Below are 21,362 nucleotides of genomic sequence, written 5' to 3'. Positions count from 1 at the left end.
TTCAATTTATTCAATATGAGTTACTTCTTTTCAATTTATCAAAATAATAATATCCCTCCAAATAATTTTAGTTATAAAAAACTACTCCATTAACTCAAAAAAATATTTATTGGTCAAAATCCAAAAATAAATTGCATACAAATTTTAATTTTGTAAATAAGATATTCATAAATTAAAATAATTTTTCTTCTTAGTTTTAACACACTATAGAATACAATTTTATTTTAATAATAATTTTATTGTCTCATCCAAAAGTTATACGTATCTTCCCCAACTTAAAAATAACATAAAGTGGGAACAACAAGCAAATAATGAACAAACAAAGAAAAGATAATAAAAAAAATAATTTTTGTAAGTGAATAATTAAATCTTAAAATTCTAAGGTAAATAATTAGTTATATTGTTAACTTTTTTTATTCTAAAAAAAGAATAATAAACTTTTGCAAAAAAAAATACACAAAGTTATAATATGTCGAGAGTATTTTTATAAACAAACAATATTCTTTTTTAAATATAACAATACATATTACTTTCAATGCATTAAACTAAACACTGCATAAAAAATAATTCCAATATTATTAATTTCTACACAACTAATTTCAGTATTACTAATACAACATATTCAGTATTATCTTATACACTCTACCAATACACCCTTTGCTATGTTCACACTTTACTATCTATTCCAGGAGTAGAATTTTTGTGGATTTTTTTTTTTTTTCCATTTTTCATTCGGTGTTCGCTATTTAAATTGGGATTTAAGTGAATTCGGATTCACATCCACAGCAGATAATAAAACTTTCTCTGACAAAAATGATTCCGCAGGGCTCAATCTGAGACCTCTGACTAAAAATAAAAAATAGTCACTGACATAGTAGTATAAAAATTCTTGGTAACCTTACCTAAGGACTCATGCCTTGTCATACTTTGTCTATATTATATAGCAAACCCCACTAGCAATGGGAGTTTATTTACTTTCTTTGTTGCCTGTTTTTGTAGTGATCTCATTTTCATCAACCATATTAGGAAATTTATCATCTCTTTAAATTTAAAAAAAAAAAAAAAAGATAGCTTAATGTACGAAATATTTTGTATTTATACAAGGTTTGGAGAAGAGTTGTATTTCAAAAGGATGCAATATAGGTTATTCCGACACAAATAATATTCCACGACTCGATATTTCATAACTTATAAGTCACATGAATACAATTTTACCACGCATATAAAATATTTCTGATCAACAAGCATCACTACGACTATTTTACTATTTGATTGTTCTCTGTTACGAAATTGTGTGGTGTGTTTCACTACTTTAAGACAAATTTCAAACATATACGTGGTACACCTTGTTTGCTCACACCTACTCCCTCCGTTCGAATTTACTTGTTACATTTCGACTTAATACATCTATTAAAAAAAATATTTAGCATGAAATTTACATCTAAAATTGTAAGAATAACCAATATTAGTACTTTTCTAGCAAACAATTCGTCTATCTTTAGATTTATTAATCTCAATAGAGTGGTACTAGTTTGTTACCCACATTGAAAGCAGAATTGGTCGGAAGGAAGACGATCGGAAGCTCCTCAATCAGCTGCTCAACTATCTCTTATAACTAAACGTCGATGGCATGCATTGAATATATGTTATTTTTTTAGTATCAGTTTATGTGACACACATAGAATTTAGATAATTATTGTGATTTACAAGAATTTTTTCGTATTTTTTTAAAATATATAACAAATTTTAAAAAATAAGACAAACAAACTAAAGCGGATGAAAAAAACTGAAGACAAGGGAAAGGACCAATGAAATTGTGCCAAAGCAGACAGATTGACCTTTGAATTTTTTAAATAGTTAATTATTGTAATATATAATATTTGTTTACATATTTTTTTGAAATATAGAACATATTAATTTTTGTTTTAGATATTTTTAGTTGTTAATTATTATAATTTATAATATTTTTTATGTAATTTTTTAAATAATATATATTATTATCCTTGTCCAAAATTTTTTGACATTAATAGTCAATTATTCTTATTAAATAATTTAATTTTTTAGTTATTGTGATTTATAATTTTTTTTTATTTCAATTTAAGTGACACAACGCTTAGATGCCATAATAATTGGTTAGGGTTATATAGTAAAATGAAGATTGAAATAGCAAAACAGAGATGTTTTAAATCACTTATAATAACTAATTAAAAGTGATATAGCAAAATTACTATAAGAAAATATTTAGCATTAAATATTATTAATTTTTTAATACTTAAATAATTTTATATTAATTTTTTAATATTAATTGTTTAATATCTAGATGACTTATAATAATTAATTAGGGGCGATACAGTAAAATTATGGTTAAGACAGCTGAAACAAACATGTCATAAATATCTATTTTATTTTTTTATTAAATATTTTTAATATTAATTTTTAATAGTTAAATAACTTATAATAATTAATTAGGAGCAATACAATTAAATTACGGTTGATAAATTACAGCTAAAGCAGCTGAATCAGATAAATTACAAATATCTATTTTATATTTTTTATCAAATATTATTAACTTTTTAATATATAAATAATATATAATAATTAATTAAAAATATATAATAAAATTATGGAGCAAGTAATTAAATATCGGCAGTTTGTTGGCAGCTGCTTCAACTGTCTACATAAATGATACATACTTCCTCCCTTTTTAAAAAAATAATCAATTTTAATTTGACATAAAATTTAAGAAAAAAAAAATTTAAAATCTTCTGATTTTAAATTAAAATTTTGTGAAATATATCAAAATATTTTTTAATTTTATGATTCTAAACATAAAATTAAAATATTTTTAAAAGAGATCGGTTCATTTTAAAATGCACAAATTAATAATTAATTAGAGTTGATATATTAAAATTAAGAGGCTGAGTGATGGCAAGAGGGAGCTGATAAAATGATCCTAGAATTCTGAAATCAAAATCTAAGTTTGGGATGGGATAAGAATACTTACATACAGAAGAAAGGAAAAAGAAAAAAAATAGGAAGTAATAGAATGGGAACCAGGTGCATGTGGAGAATCATAGGTTTGTCTTGTAATGACAAGTCTGGTTGACGAGCTTCCTGTTAAGAACATCGATGTACAAATCGCAGGTAGTGGAAGACTTGACGTGAATTTTGAAGAGAACACGGACCACCCCAGACAATTTGACGTACGTAGTAAGGGGTAACCCACCGGACATGACATCGGAATACAAACCGGAGTTGGAAAATAAACGATCGGCCATCACGGTGAGGGTAATATTCATTGGACGCGTTTCCCGGGAGCCAATTTTTCCGGCGGGAACAGGGGCATCTCCGATGACTTGGCCCTTGTACTGAAGGGTAGCAGAGGTGGAGTCGTATTTGAACCCGACCCGATTGGGATTTCGGACAGAGAGATCGGCCTGAAGGGTGACGTTGAGATGAACTTGGAGTTTGGTGATGTCGAAGGAGACACCCAAATCACGTAGGACAACGGAGTTTACAGTGATGACTGGCTTTTTGGCTTTGAAAACAGTAAGGCCCAGAATGAGGAAGAGAAGTCCTACAAGGATTAGGACGGCCAGGCAGATCAAGCAGCAATTTCTTGCTCTTTTCTTCTTGGAGGAGGATCTGTGATTTGGATGAGTCATACCGCTAGGGGATTTGTTGCCTTGTCTTGATTCCATGTCCATTTCTTCTGTATGGCTTGGGGGTTGAGGAGTAAATGATGATAAGAACTCCTCCAATGGTCAGACATGAAGGAAAACAGGAGGCTTATACACTATTTCTATTTTATTATGTGCTTTTGAAAAAAAAAATCTTGTTTATTCCTTCCTTTGTTTAAAAAAAAATCACCTACTTTCCTTTTTAATTTATTTAAAAAAGATTATTTTCTTTCTCTTTTTGGTAATACTTTAATTTCAACTTTCTACGTGACATGTTTAGGGTCACAAAATTAAAGAACATTTTGATATATTTGACATAATTTTAATTTAAGGCCACAAGATTCAAAAGTCTTCTTTATTTTCTTAATCTTTGTGTCAAGTCAAATTATGTCATTCTTTTTTAAACGAAGGGAGTATTATTTTTTTTGATGCACTTTTTTGGTAATTATGTCACGATCTGGGTCTGACTGTGACGGTATCTCAAATCCATCGAAAATCGGAGATCACCCTTTTCCTAATCAAACAGAACACAATACAACTAGCAGTGAATGAATTTCGAACATATAACAAACAGAGTTGAGTTCCGAAAATATGACAGATAGAAAACTCAACCAACTTAAAAAGAAATCTAAGAATTTTAACAATCATCCCAATCCACAGTAATCCACGAGGCTCTAAGAAACCAACGTCAATCTAAGTTGGGACATACCTTCGACGATAGATAAAAGAAATCAAAAGACGGTCTATGATATAGTGAAATCAAAACATGAAATGAGGATCTTCCAAAAAATAAAAGTTCACCACTTTAGGCTAACTCATGAGCAATTAAGAATCACTTAATCACCGCACAGGGAAAGGGAAAGCAGGAGTGTTTCCGTTCCCTACATCGCGTGAGGATACAAAGTTCGAAGATATTTAGTGGAGTGAGCGATAGCATGTAACTCAAAAAAAGCATAAAATAATGTCATAATATATATATTAAAAGTGTGAAAACCCTTAGAAAAGTGATTTGAATGGTTTGACCTTCATTAAAAGATTTTCCTTTAGATAATATTGTCTTTTCACTATTTTTTAATTTATTATTTAATTATTTTTAATATATTAACTAGATTTCTAAAATATGTCGGACTCCTACAATATATAGAAGGAGAAACAATTAATATACCCTTCATTAAGAAAATTCGGTCAAAATCATCTTTTTAATATTTAAAATTTTAAATCAATTTAAACTTAAATAAAAGTCTACTTATTTAATAAAGTAAACCTACAACGTAATGGAGACAAACTTCCCAGCGTTTATTTTTTTTTTTTTCCTTTTACAAGAATGCATATTGAAGTTGTTATTAATAAATAAGGCTATAATTATATAATTTTCTTTTAATTCCCTAATAGTTAGGCCAAATTTTGATTCTACTTAGAAATAGATTTTCATATACAGTTTGATTTCATTCCAAAAGTATAAAGCAAAAAATCTTTATAAATAGAAAAATAAATCTTTCAATATATATATATATATGTGCGCGCGTCTACATAGAAGATTATTACGTATGTTTTTTTTTCCTTCAAGATATCCTCTTCCACATTTTGTTCTCATTCTTTGTTAATTTTAACTGATGAGTTTTGTTTTCTTCCTTGCCTTCAAAATTTTATCTGTTTTGTTACATTACTTTGTGTTTTTTATCTGAATTCTTGAACAAATAGAGTTCTAAATTAATAATTTATTTAAGATAGTTTTATTATATTATTATATGTGTTTTTTGATATGTTTATTATATAGGTTTTTAATTGGTTCATCAATGCACATATTCATGTATGGAAATTCATGATTAAAGAAATTCATATGTTGAAGATAAAGGGCTCGCGACAGATTGAAACAATGTAAATTGTGATCAACACTCGAGTAGTGTAGAAATATGGAATCAAAAAAAAAAAAAATTAAGGATAGAGTGTCAAAACTCCTGAAGCAAAAATGAAGAATCAGTGATGGAATTTATACCTCACCAAACAAATGCACTTGAAATTGGAGGTAACATGTAAAAGTTTTTGAACTTATATTTTTCTCTCATAAATTCACAATGTAGTTCTTAAAAAATTTGTTCAGGTGATATTATTCTCTCAATAAGTTTGTCAGAACCCTGAAGCAAAACTGAAGGATCAGTGATGGAATTTGTACCTCACCAAACAAGTACACTTGAAATTAAAAGTAACATGTAAAAGTGTTGTACTTATATTTTTCTTTCTCAAATTCATAATGTAGTTCTTAAAAATTTTATTTAGGAGATATTATTCTCTCAATAAGTTTGTCAGAACCCATGAAACAAAAATGAAGGATCAGTGATGGGATTTGTACCTTACCAAACAAATGCACTTGAAATTGAAGGTAACATGTAAAAGTTTTGAACTTATATTTTTCTCCCACAAATTTACAATGTAATTCTTAAAAGTTTTGTTTAGGAGATATTATTCTCTCAATAAGTTTATTTTTTTTTATGTTAGTTTAAGTTTTTGCTATGTAGGTAACTTGATTAAATCATTAAATTATAGTTTTCTTCTATATCTAATTTTAATACGTTAAAATTTACAATTATTTACTTTCGCATGATGACATCTTGTTTCAATTTCAATAGTTTTTAAATTTACAAGTATATTTTTTGTTATAAGAGTGTTACTCGATGTTGAATATATATCCAATCTTGCAATAGAAATTTTGTATAAAAACTTTAAAATACGGTACTTATGTCTAAACATTTTTCGAGCTTCCAAGACAAATTTCTTTGTGCAAATAAAAAGTCATAAATAATCTGCCTTTAATTGTTAATTTGTTTAAAATAATCGTATTATATTAATATGCTATATTGTAGTTCGTTTTTTCCTTTATGTTATGACATAAAGTATTTTTTGATATGTTTAATACTCACAGGTTTTAGTTGGTTCTTCAATGTACATGTTCATGTATGGAAACCCAAGATTGAACAAATTCATATGCTAGAGATAAAGTCGTGAGCGATCAAATCGATATCAATATAAAAAAATTTACGTTACTAAGCTCGTGACAGATCAAATCATTCATGTACATTGTGACCAACATTCGAATGGTGTACAAGACATGAAATAAAAAAAAAAAGTTTGAGTATAGACTGTCGGAATCCCTGAAGCAGGCAAGGAAGATTGGTAATTTGTACCTTGCCAAACAAATGCAATTGAAATTGGAGGTAACATGTAAAAGTTTTGAACTGATACTTTCTACCACAAATTCACGATGTAGTTCTTAAAATTTTTGTTTAGGGAATATTATTCTATCAACAAATTTTCTTCTTTGATATTAGTTTTGACCAAATCATATTAAATATTATATTTTCTAAAAATTATAGTTTTTTCTTTATCTAATTTAAAGACGTAAAAATTTACAATTATTAACATTCGCATGACGATATATTGTTTTAATTTCAACATTTTTTGAATTTACAAGTATCTTTTTTATTATAAGAGTGTAACTCTATGTAGCATTATATATATATATATATATATATATATATATATATATATATCCAATCTTGCGACATAAATTTTATGTAACGACTTTAAAATTTATTATTTATGTCAAAAAGTTTTTCGAGCTCCTAAGACAAATTTCTTTGCACAAATAAAAAAAGTGAAACTTAAAAGAAATAATTTACCTTAGGATACATCTATACAATGTTTTATTATAATTCACTTTAAAAATTTGAGGAGCATGGCTGATGGTGAAAAAATTAATCACTAAAATTATTATGTGTTGAAAAATATTTTATTTATTGTCTGATATGATATATCTTTTTATATCTATAGAAGTACCTAGCAATTTGGTTGATATCATGTAATATTTAATGTCTAGATACTTGAATTGATTAATGAGTAAAGTATATGATTACTTGTGAAGGATACTTGAATTGATTAATCAGTACTTGAATTGATTAATGAGTAAAATAAATGATTACTTGTGAATGATACTTGAATTGATTAATGAGTACTTGAATTGATTAATGAGTAAAATATATGATTACTTGTGAATGATACTTCAATTGATTAATGAATAAAGTATATGATTACTTGTGAATTTGAAGTGATGAAATTATAAAATCAGAACAAATTTTAGTTTAACAGATTAATTGATTATTGAGAACTGTTAAAGATAATTTCTTATTTTATTAAGTTATATTGAATCAACAACATTCATATATGAAATATATTTTGTATTTAATAATTTTATTATAATATTTAATATAATATTTATACAAAAACTTACCTTTGGTAAGATAAATTTCAATTCTTTTAAATTTTGGAAATACTTTAATGTGATATATTAAAAATGTGAAATTGTCTTTTTGTTACCTTTTTTCTACAATTATTAGATCATCAAATTTTATAATGTTTAAGTAAGGAATTCTAAAATATTTGATGAAAGAAAAATATATTTTAAAAATTAAAGAGTCTTAAAAAATTATAATATATGAAAATTATATGGTAAAATGTAAAAATGAAAAAAAGACCAGTGTCTATTACTTGAAGAAGCTTTCTTTTCCTTACGTGAATAGACTCTTGAAATAGACATAAAAATAAATAGACTTCTAAATAAATGAAAGAGAATAGAAAAAGGACTCCAAAATTATAAGGAAAGGGGCGTTAAAATATATGGGAAGGAATCAAGATCTCATCAGAAATCAAGCACTTTACAGTTTTATATTTTAAAAAAAATAAAATATTTAGAACTTTGAGTATATAATGATTCCTTTAAATATGCTTTTTAAAATATATGAAAATAAATAAATTAAATAAATATATGAAAAGAAATTAGATAACTATATTTGATATTAGCAGAATTAAGAAAATAAAAATACGTAAGTAAGGGACATACAACTTTGATTTTATATATATATTAGTTCAGGTGTACGGGTCTCGCACGTGTATCTCACTTTATTGAATTCAAACATTATACTAAATAGGATATTTGTTTAAATAATAAAGATGAATACAATAATTAAATTCAATATTTTTTGGAGAATTTAATTAATTAAATCTAACCTTTACCAAAAAAATTTATCCAAGTTGATCGAAATTCATCTACTACCTGTAAACTGCAACAAAATAATACTATGATAGAGACATCAAAACAATATAATTAAATCTAACCTTTACACAAAAATTTTCTCAAAACTGTCTGACACTCATCTACCACCTGTAAACTATAACAAAATAATACGATAATAGAGATGTCAAAATAATATAACTAAACCTAATATCGACACAGAAAAATTCTCACAACAAAGATAGAAGAATAATACAATTAAACCTAATCTTTACGTAAAAAAAATCCTCAAAGCCGACCAACATTCATCTACCACTTATAAATTTATCTACAACCTGTAAACTAAAACAAAATAATACAATAGTGATCACAAAGCTTCAGTTTTGATTAAATAATTCTTGTCTTAGCGAAAATATTGACCCTAAAGAATGACTTGAATGAAAACAAAGATATATATATATACACATACGATGAATTCTGTTATGTTACAAAAACAATGAAGAAAGTTAGATTAACATCACGTAGATTTTTTCAATAAGTAAACTAATTTCTTCTCTAGTTTAACGTGCACCTCAATATTTATAGAAGTATTTCCTCAATAGAGTATTATTTTAGGAGTATTTTTCTATTCAAATTTAGGAGTATTTTTTCTAATTGATCAGTAAAAAGAAAAATATTAATTGATTCTTCTTCCATATATTTTAGAAGTACTATATATTCAAAACAGTACAACGCATTTTAGTTCTCAGCAAATTATCCTATATATTTCTAACTTTAGCAAAACACTTGTCAAACATCACCGTTTTTGTAAATAACGATAAAATCATCACGATAATGGTAATCACATCTCAAGTAAGCCGTAAGCATATCAACTAATTGGTTCGGTATTAGTTTAACGTGCATTCAATATTTATAGAGGTATTTCCTTAATAGAATGTTATTTTAGGAGTATTTTTTTATGCTACAAAAGAAAATATTAATTGATTTTTCTTTCATATATTTTAGAAATCCCATATATTTTAGGAGTCTAGTTAATATAATAAAAATAATTAAATAACAAATTAAAAATAGTGAAAAGACAGTTTTGTCTAAAGAAATGTGTTTTAATGAAGGACAAAAAGTTCAAATCACTTTTTAAAGATCTTCACACTTTTAGTATATTATAGATATATATATCATTTGCGTGTGTTATATATATATGACCAAAATTATTTATACAACACACGCAACAAAGACAACATAAAAATTAATTTGAAACATATTGAAACGAGTAATATCTGAAGCCTGGAGTTTAATTGAAGTTATCTTGTACATTTTTTTTTTGCATAATGAGTATTTGTAATGCCCCGAATCTAGTTCCCGAAATGTTACACGATGCTCATGACCCCGAAGAACTACAAACTAACCTATGATTGATATATGTACCTGTAAACTGCATAATATACTGTATATATATATATATATATATATATATATATATATATATACGTACACTATAAAAATGCGGAATAGAAATTGTAAGGCCGTAAGGTTCAAAACTGAATAGCTGATAAAACACAACATAAATGTGGAGTATCGAATACCCAAAATAAGTGAAATACTGTCTGAACATACTGTAGTCTAAAAGCCTCTGAAACTGACTGTCTGAATAAGGAGTTGATGGGACATGTCCCCAACTAACTCCATCTACTGAAATAAATAAGTTCTGAAATAATGAAATAACAAATCATATCGTCCTCGAAGGATGAGGACTCATTGCTGACTAACTGCTGATATCTGGAATCTACTGGTGCTTTGGATCTTGTGTCTCTGAACCTATGGTATAAGACACCATAGCACAAATACTTCAGTACTTTGAATATACTGGTATGCAAGTGAGGTAGGCTGAATGCAAAGGGTTCATATGCATGAACAATACTAACTGACTGAATGATATGAATGTGAGAATACATGCATGAATATGTAACTGTAAGTGAGATCGTGATAGGACTGAATACTAAGTTCTGACTACTGAGTCTACTGATAACATGGATTTACAGACATCTGAGTTTACTAATGCTGGGATACTGAATAACTGAGTCACTAATAAGTGAGGAACTGATACTGTATTACTGAATACTGAGGGAATGATACTATGTTACTGATAAATGAATGACTGATTATGACAATTCTGATTATGAAGAACTGGTTTGGTTGACTGTACCTGACAGTCGTGTATCTAAACATATATATATATAACATGAGTTACTGATAACTGATATAGCTGATACTGAGTGACTATATCTGACAGTCTATATTTTGATGGAACTAACTGAGTTTCGTACTGTTCTGAGTTGACTGTATCTGACAATCCTGAATCTGAAGAACTATCTGAGTTCTTTTACTGAGACTAAGACTGAGACTGAAACTGAAATTGAAACTGAAACTGTGGGGGGTAATCATCTAACCGCTATTCTCCGAAACTGAACTGATGGGGTCCAACCTGTAACCCCAGCTGGAACGGTGTCAGTATCGTGCCACGGGTAAAGACAAGCTATGAGTATACCCTCTCTGACAGGAAGCTCTTCCGTCAACCCCTCCTAATAGAAAACTCAAATGAGATGTATAAATCCCTAAACGCGTAGGGTGCATCTCTACCTACGCTGGCTACGTAGTTCTGAAATGCAAGGATTGCTACAAAGGATTGCACCCTCCACTAGCTGACAGTGTGTATCCTCATCCCTGGGTTCACTCGGTGTTGAATCCTACTCCCAACTGAATAGACACTGAACTGATTAACTGAACTAAATTGATACTAATGGTATTTCTTAGCTGAGCTGAGTTGAGTTCACTGAGTTTCGTTGACTGACGGAATACTACTGAAATCTGAGGACTGACTGAGAGTATTGAAGTTACTGAGATTACTAGGATTTCTGAGATTTCTAAGTATTGAGATTTTTGAGTTTTCTCAAGTCACATGACTGATCGAGTTCTATGGATCATGGCTTGACTGAGATTATCTTAAAAACATGACACTGGCTCTAGGCACACAACTATATTTTCCGGGTACAAGTACCCCAGGACTCGATAGAAGGAAAACTGACAAGACATGACATTTCTTGAATACATGACTAACATTTACAATTCATACTACAACAGTTGGGGATATTTCATCAAGTACTTGGAAATCATGAACTTGTATATAAATGGAATTCATACTATCATATCATGAGACAATATCGAATTCACATGGATAATTCAACAAACACTTGCAAGGCACTACAATGCACTTTTGTTCATAATATAGCTATAGAGTCATTTTATCAAACACTTGGATGGCATGAACTAGCATACATACTTACATGATATAATTTCTCTTGTCTAGATCACATAACCAATTCATCAAATACATGGAAGGCATAGTATGTGCACACAATATAAATCAACACATGGGTATTCAATTCTTCAAGATTCTAGCATGAATTAACATGGGGCTACACACATAATAATTGGTCTCTCATGAATCTTGCAATTACAGAAGGATTAATAACCCTACTAACACAATTAACATGAATACTTTCAATTCAAATCATGCAACTCATAAATTCATCAACTTTGATGTTTAAAAGGGTTACTTGAACTTCAAGGGTGGAAGGGACCTTGGATGAACACTTGACATACCTTATTGCTTGAATTTGGGAAGGTTGATGGTGAAATCTCTTGAACTTGATTCTTGAATTGATAGCCCTAAGGTTTTTGGTCTTGAAGGTTTTGTGAATAATGATTATGATTAGCTAAAAAAGGGCTGAATTTCGTGATATAGAGACTGAAAGACGTGGGAAAAAGACTGAAATAACCCTGAAGACACGACTTTTAATGACTGAAAACTGCCCAGCAACGCTATAGCCGACGCCCCGCGTCGGTTCATTGACGCTAAAGCCGACGCCCCGCGTTGAGTTCATCGACGCTACAACCGACACCCCGCATCGAGTTCACGCTGACTCACTAGAATTTGACTCTGAGAGTTGGGAAAGTATTTATCAATGTGATAGGCGATGCGGCGCGTTGAGATCACATTGATTCACTGGTTTAAGCTTCCAAATGTGCCCCAAATGATGTTTGAAAAATTCGAAACTTATCCGGGAACACTTACTAACCTCCCTGATCATGAATTGATAAAAATATAGACCATTAAAGGACATTGAGGTCGCGAAATGAGATTGCGAACCTTTGAAGGCCAAAATAAACTAAGTCTGGAAACTTAGCTAGAATTTTCTAAGTGTGGGACCCCCTTAACAGGCACAAGTAGACTGAATTAAGCTTAGAATTTTACGGGGTCTTACAATATCTCTCCCTTGAGAACATTCATCCTCGAATGAGACTGACTGAAAAGGGAGAAATGATAAGCTGAAGTACATACAAGACATACACTACTGAAACATGACTGATAAGTTGAATATATTATACTGGACATGCATATCTAATGCATAGATACGTGACTGAAATGATACGTGAATACCTGACTGAGAGTACTGATAAGCTGATCACGCATATTCGATGCGTGACTATATGACTGAACTGGTTCATGAACATGCGACTGAACATGTAATGGTAAAGATATACCAAGTTTGAACTGGAAACTGAGCATGGAACTGAATACCAAGTTCGTAATGGAACTGAATAGGATAACTGATTTTTTCTCAAAATGAATGCATATCTGATGCATAATTACATGATTGAACCGATATATGATTGTATGACTGAAATATGCAAGGGTACTTAGTACCAAGTTTGTAATGAAAATCTAATACCAAGTTCGTAATGGTAGTTTGAACATGGAACTGAGTAGGTTTAAGAAAAACCGTTACTTAAACTGAAAGGTACTATTAAACCCATAATTTTGCTAGAAGTATGCATGTACGGGCATATGAGGACATGACTGATATTGGAACGTGATGCATGAACTGAATTTCGTGAACTGAACTGAGCCCCTAAATACATGGCTCACGACTGAGGTTTGGACTTAAAGGTCAATTTGTGCGTATCCACAACTCCAAACTAGATTCATTACGAGAAGAGAGAATAGGATGATTATGCTATGAAAGTTTAGGGGGATTATAGCGTATGTCCCCCTTGAGACACTAAGTCCCTCGAAGAATACTGACTTGACTGAGATATTGAAGAAAGACTAAAAACTGACCAGCAACGCTATAGCCGACGCCCTGCGTCAGTTCATCGACGCTATAGCCGATACCCGACGTCGAGTTCATCGATGTTACAGCCGACGCTCCGCATCGAGTTCGCACCTACTCACTGGAATTTGAATCTGAGAGCTGGGAAAGTATTTATCAACGCGATAGGCGACGCGGCGCGTCGAGATCGTGTTGATTCATTGGTTTAAGCTTCTAAATGTGCTCCAAATGAAGTCCAAAAAATTCGAAACTTGTCCGAAAACACTTACTAACCTCCCTGATCATGAATTAATAAAAATATAGACCATTAAAAGACATTGAGGTCGCGAAATGAGATTGCGAACCTTTGAAGGCCAAAATAAACTAAGTCTGAAAACTTAGCTAGAATTTTCTAAGTATGGGACCCCCTTAACAGGCACAAGTAGACTGAATTAAGCTTAGGATTTTGCGGGGTCTTACAGTATTGATCTTTTTTTAATTATTGAATCTGATTTATATTTGATGTGTAATCATAATAGTATATTTAAATATGAAAGAAAATAAGGAGAATGATGATTATGAGGAGAAGCTTCTCAACAATGAAAAGGTGATAAAAAAATTAAATCCCTGATTTCACTACAAAAGCAGTGGCGAGTTGTTAAATTCGTTGATGTGTATTACTACTTGTTTTATATTTATTTGTATTTTACTATTTTGTTATGTATTACAAATAACTTCTCTACCTCAAAATGTAATGATGAGATATGTGTACATCATATTCTCTTCAAACTCTACATGTGGAATTTCGTTGATGTGTTGTTGTTCTTCTTATTACATTCAAATTAAAGATATTAATATTTGCATTTATTTTAACGTACATACTTTTGCCATTTAAATGAATAAAATGTCGTGTTATTGTAACCTTAATTACAACATGATATACTTCATTCTTTTTGTATGTAGTTTTTTTTTTTTGACACTTGCTACACGCGCAACACACGTATCTTAACCTAGTATATATATATATATGCCGAGATAGGGAACAAGGTTTAGCATGAAAGTTAAAATATTAGCTTGGACTGATTAACTCTAACCGTCCTAAGGGCACCAACAGGTTATATGGGTTCATCTCCCCTTACTGAAAAGGTCTCAGTGTATGTTAGCCTCACGAATCAGAAAAATTCAAGGATGAGTCAGGGAATCTAACCAATTCGATATATATATATATATATTGATCCCTTCAGGACCTTTTCAGTAAGGAGAGCTGAATTCATATAGCCAAACTATGGTTTTCAATATCGATCCCCCGAGACATCTACCTTCCACGACGAGCTACACAATCTCCTTTAAGACCAATTAAAACAAGTGTCGCATAACCCATCCATTTAATCAAGGAATTATTCGTTAGGGCATCAACCACAGGTATCGTATGCCATTACGTTTATAGCTTATATGATTATGTCATATCAATTTCATCTACTTGGAGGAATGCCACGACCCTCTTTGTTCATTAAGTCAATTTTGAGGAATGCCTCGACCCCTTTTTGTTTATCAAATCAACTCGAGGGAATGCCTCGACCTCGAGCTTCTAATTTAAAATTAAAACATGGCCAACACGGCCTTCAAAATTATTTTTCATCCGTTTAACCTTGTATGCAATGCAACAATATATGTGAGTAAGTCAAACCATGTGACAAATCATATTCGAAGTCAATTACACAAGTGGGTTGAGGGAGCACAATTTCTAAAATCAAATTCCAACAAAAATCATTAATTTGGGGATATACCTAGACCCCTTTTCAATTTTCATACTCATGCACCCAATTAGTTCAAAATCATTGATAAAGCATAAGGCAAAATACATAGCAAACCCTTGAACTTTTTGATTTTTTCCGTATTGACACCTCAATTAGCCCATGTATCTATTGAATCCTTTAGTTATTCACAAAGTGTGTCAATTAGACACAATCTGGTGATATGGTATAGTGCATGCACTACACTCAATTTAGAAGCGTGAAATGTTAATTTTTTACCATTGTTTTTTGCTTAAATCTCTTTATCTTTTTTGTTTTTCTTAATCTTTCTTTTCTCATTATTTTTCGCTTTTAGAATATAATTTCTCTCCTTTTGTTCTTTATAAACTTTTCTTCTTTTTCATTTTCTTTTAGACTCATCAATCTCTCCCTGCCACCACTTACCACCTCTCCACCACCATTTTACCACCATATATTTATAATCTACCTTTATCTAATAACCTAATAGGTGTTTTAAAAATTGCAAATTTATATTCTAGACATTAAATTAATGATGAAATGAGTGTGAAAAGTTAGAAAACATATGCAAAATAAATATCTTTGTGGTTGAATTTTTGACAAAATGGATGTGAAAATTTGAGAAAATTTTACATAATTAGGTATTGGTGAAGAATGAATTTGAAAAAAATATTTCAACAGATCGATTGAATTTCAACCAACCCAAAATTTCAATTTCTTTCTTCTTATGTTGTCAGTGTTTATCCACTCATTTTCGATCATATATGCACTATTCTTTCATTTTTCATCATTTTATTGAATTTAAAATTTTTTATTCTACCTATTTCTCATCTTTAAATGGTGAAGATTGTTCAATTTAAGTTTCTACAATAAAATTGCTTCGGTAAAAATTTTATAGATACAAAAATTACAAAAAGAGAATAGAAGAAGAGGGGGATGACAACGGAAAAAATAATGATTTTCAGAAAAAGAAATGGGGTAGAGTTGGTTGGGAGACGACGGGAAAAAGGATGGTGCTTCAGGGAAGGGAAGGGGTTGGGGTTGGGTAGGCTGAGTGGGGGGTGGGGGTGTATTAATGGGAGTTTTTTTTTTTTTTAAACTTAGATTTAACTATATTAAAAATTTATTTTTATGATTATTTTAAGTTAAAATGCCACGTGTCTTTGTTTGATTTGTCACTTTGCCACATCATTCACGTGTATATTACACATATTTTATGTTTTTTGCCACATCAACAGATTGTGTCTAATTGACGTACTTTGTGAATGAATAAAGAGTTCAAGTACATGGCTTAATTGAGATGCCAACATAGGAAAAGTCAAAAAGTTCAAGGGCCTGTATATGTATCTTCCTAAAGCATAAACAATACATATAAAATCATAAAAATCCAATTCAAATAACATTCATTCCAAAACCCTCAACCCATATCAAAACATATATTCAAATACACACAAATAACTATTTAAACACATGCTTTAATAAAACAAGTTTAAGGGGAGAGGCACATGCCTGAAAGAATCACAATTATGGAGAGAAATCACCACTTGAAATTCCTAAATAATCAATCTCGAGAAACCCTAGAGAAACCCTAACTTATTCTTGACTTAGGGATTTGAGAGAGTCAAGGTCAAGACAAAAGACATGGACAACCTCATTGATCATCCTACAACTCAAGCCCTGCGACTCGTAAGGAGATCTTACGACTCGTTGGTGAGTCATAGCTTGAAAAGTAAGCTCAAATTTCAAAATTTCAAAGGCCAAAATTTTGGGGTGTTACAAGATGAATAAAATATTTCGTAAAAATATCAATCAATTTTTTTTATGAAAATAGTCTTCATTAAGTAGCCTAATTTATTAAGAAATTAGTATTCTTCCGTTATATAATTCGTAAGGAAAACTGGGTTTGGCACATATAAAAGAGTCAAGATATGGGTAGCACTCCTTCCGTTTTAGTAAAACCCAAAAAACGACTCTAAAAAAGAAAGCTCTGCACGCAAAATTGGCCTGGAGAGCTTATGCAAATCCCAACCCTCTTTGGGCTTCCGTGTTATTGCACAAATAAAATACGCAAAGTCGCAGCTTCTGCTCCAATAATTTGAAATCCTCTAGTTCTACTTGAAAAAAACTTAGTGAAGGGGTGGAAAGTTTGTAATGATTGTGCTAATTGGGAACTAGGAAATGGCAGGACTATTGGGGTCGTTTGGTAGAGTGTGTTAATAAAAATAATGCATGCATTATTTTTATGTATTATTAATACATGATTTGATACAATTTTTATCTATGTATAACTAACGCCTTGTATTAGTTATACACTATATTTGGTATTGGACTATGTATTACTAATACCCCTCTTTTCTATGTATTAGTAATACAACATATTTCAATACATGCATTACATTATTAAATTACAAATTTACCCCTTAAAATACCAACTTCTTTCTCACCATTTCTCCAAATCTTCTTCCTTCCTAATCAATCATCTTTTTATTTTTCTGATTTCTTTCTTTTTTCTTTATTCCAATCAAATTTTGTCAATTTCATTCCGCCACAATGTCACCATTCCTTAAACAACCCACAATTCTGTCAAACCTGAATAACGATCCTACCTTACATTTTTTACTCCAACCATCTTCATCATCCATTACCGAAACGTCAACATAGGAATTGTCTCCTTCCTCCCAGGTTAACATACCAAGAGAATTCTATATGACAGTAAAGTTCTGCTTGGTCTTTTCTCCGGTTCCTAGAATTGGTAACTTCTCAAAAACTTTTCTACTCACATCAAAGTGCACTAACACCATACGAGACCCAAATTCATCAGTTACAAATGCCAACCAATAACGATAGCAATGTTAGCACAGCGAGCAATACGACAAACTAGCTCATTTTTAAGCTTCTTCCATCGGAGATTCTTCGTCGAATATATTTCCACAATGTTTTGGTTCAAAATAAATTTATGTTAGAAAATTGTTTGTTTTAATGTAGAAATGAAATAGGCAAATGTGTGTAAAAAGGGTATTTTGGTAAATAATATTTTTTATAAAAATTATATAAATATATATTATTTTTAATACATCAAACCAAACACTGTGTAAGAAATAATGTTTGCATAACTAATACCAACATTACTAATACTTGTATTAATAATGCAAGTATTATTAATACATCTTAATCAATATTATTCTTATACACTCTACCAAACAACCCCTTAGAGTATGGAAGGATATTTGGTCATCCTTTGATACACCTCTAGATAGTCAACTTTACACTCCACTAAGCCTTGAAATGGAGAATTTAATTATGGATAATATTTGTTCATAATGTCAGATGGGTTTTAACCAAAATAGGATACCAACTTCCTCATGAAATTGCTACCACTATTATAACCACCCTAATCCCCAGCAATGTGAGTTTAAAGGACAACCTTAAGTTCTCCTTGGTGTATGGAGGTATGTTTTCGACCAAGCTTGCTTATCAACATATTCTTACTAGGGATGATGTCGTTGCAACACGATCCTCTGACTCCTTTGCATGGATTTGGAAGCTCAAATGTCCAAATAAAATAAAATTCTTTCTTTGGCTATGCTACTATAACAAATTGCCTACAACTTCTTATTTAAACCATGTTGGTATAAGCATAGACCCCTTATACAAGCATTGCAGCATGCCTGGAACTGTTAGCCACCTTTTTAGAGACTGTACTAGGATAGTAGACTTCTGGAGGACTACCAAGTCAGATACAATTTTGAACAATAATGCTCATATGAATAGTATAAAAGATTGGATTAAAAAAGGATGTAAAATGAAGGATGTTAAAATCGGTAAGCATCAACGTTTCAAAGACGCCTTTCTTTTTTACAAATGTAATATATGACTTACTAGGAATAACAACATTTTTAATAACAATCGTATGCCTATTCCTATCTGGGAGCCCTATGAGAGGGCCACCAACTTCTGACTGGGCGTCATTACGTGAAAGATGTTTGTGTCCACCAGAAATGGCACCCACCAGTTCATTGGGCTAAAACTTAACATAGACGAGTCCTTCAACCATAAAACAAGAATAGGAGGAGCGAGGGGTATTATTAGGGATAATAGGGGAACTGGATTAAAGGTTTTATGACGAAAATTAGTGTCAAAACTCCTCTGAAAGCCAAAACTAAGATGTTCTAATATATGTATTGCTACAGATTCTGAACTGTTAGCTAATGCTTGCAATACTTGTACAGAACCAAACACTAATTTAATGGTACTTTACAGGGATCTTCTTCAGAGGTTGGGGGTTCCACAAGTCAAGCATGAAGGGAGAATGACCAACAAAGCTACGGATAGGCTAGCAAAGGAGGGCAGAAGGATGAAGTCGCATCCCTTTTTTGAAGAATGGACGGTCTCCCTTTTTGTTTATCTGTAGAACTATTCAAGTAGACAAGGAGGGAGCTTCTTTTGATATATCTACTAGGCATGTAATAGTGGATGGTAGTAGTTTTTGTAATGTCGAAATATCTCCTGCTATGTACTCTAATGCAACTTGCTATGATGCATATTAAATAAATAAAATATCTTCGTTTGACCAAAAAAACTTATATATCACATGTATTGGACCAGTACAATAATAATTATTTCTTTAAAAAAAATAATAATTACTTCCTCCATTTTATTTTATTTTAGTTAATCCTTTTTTTAAAAATATTTATTTTAATTTAATTATTTCTCTGATGAAATCAAGATAATTTTAGTTTTATTCTTTCAATAATACCATCAACATTAAATGACTAAGCAAGTTGTATATATTCTAATTTATAATTTTTAAATATAATTAATAAGACTAATTTAGTCAGAGAGCTCAAATGCCCAAAAATTGCAAAAAGATTGGAGGGGCTAAACTTCTATCCCTAGAATCCTAAGCTTGGCTATTGATTATGGTGTTTTTATGTCGTAGATGTTAGATTTGCTTACTACTTGGTTGTTATGCCATAGTAGTATCTTTACACTGTACTATAACAGCTGTTTGATAATAAAAAATTTCTTTTAATTGCCAAAAAATAATAAAGTTAATTTGGTAAAATATACTCAACGCTATGGGGGCCAACTATTATGAAATGGAGAGGGGTAAAAAATTTAAAAAATTACAAAAAGTAGCATATTTAAAAATATAATTACAATAAATAACAACATTTTTGTAAAATTACAGTTTATAGCAAGAGTAACATTATTTTACTCATTAACTAGGTAAGTGCATATTTTACTCTCACTATTTTATATTTTTCTATTTTCACTCCACTATTTACCCACCCAAATATAGTCATATCTTTTACCCTTTTTTTCATCGTATTTTTTAAAATATTTTTTTATTTTTTTATTTTCACTTTATTTTCTCTCTTCTATTTTCTTCCTTTTTTCCTATTTCATTTTTTTTTTCATACTTGAAGATAATTATCTCCATGATCTTTAAGTTTTCAAAATAAAACATCATTACTGTCTTTCACTCTCTTATATCTCTACCTTTTTTCTTGTTGATTTTTTTTATCTTATTTTTTATCATTTTATTTTTTATTTTGATTTCTTTTTTCTTTTCACTTTATTTTCTCTCTTCTATTTCTCTTTTTTTTCCTTTTTCCTTTTTTTCTTTCTCATATCTTTTTTTTCTATTTTCGTTTTCTTTTTTTTTTTTTTTTTTTTTTTTTTTTTTTTTTTT

At 30.2% G+C, this 21,362-nt stretch overlaps 1 protein-coding gene across 1 annotated transcript; it reads right to left on the bottom strand.

Annotated features, from left to right (window-relative positions):
- Positions 1 to 3,071: 3,071 nt before the first annotated feature.
- Positions 3,072 to 3,707, bottom strand: LOC107860415. The gene has a single exon (XM_016705762.2). The coding sequence runs from the start codon at positions 3,705 to 3,707 to the stop codon at positions 3,072 to 3,074; it is 636 nt and encodes a 211-aa protein (XP_016561248.2).
- Positions 3,708 to 21,362: the final 17,655 nt, after the last annotated feature.

Source organism: Capsicum annuum, chromosome 1, assembly GCF_002878395.1.
Source record: "Capsicum annuum cultivar UCD-10X-F1 chromosome 1, UCD10Xv1.1, whole genome shotgun sequence".
In the NCBI taxonomy this organism is placed as follows: Eukaryota; Viridiplantae; Streptophyta; class Magnoliopsida; order Solanales; family Solanaceae; genus Capsicum; species Capsicum annuum.
The sequence above is the reverse complement of the archived record's forward strand: the minus strand, read 5'-3'. Positions and strand labels throughout refer to the sequence as shown.

Bases quoted from the DNA above. Each gene is read 5' to 3' on its own strand.
- LOC107860415 (XM_016705762.2), bottom strand. From the start codon at position 3,707: ATGGACATGGAATCAAGACAAGGCAACAAATCCCCTAGCGGTATGACT.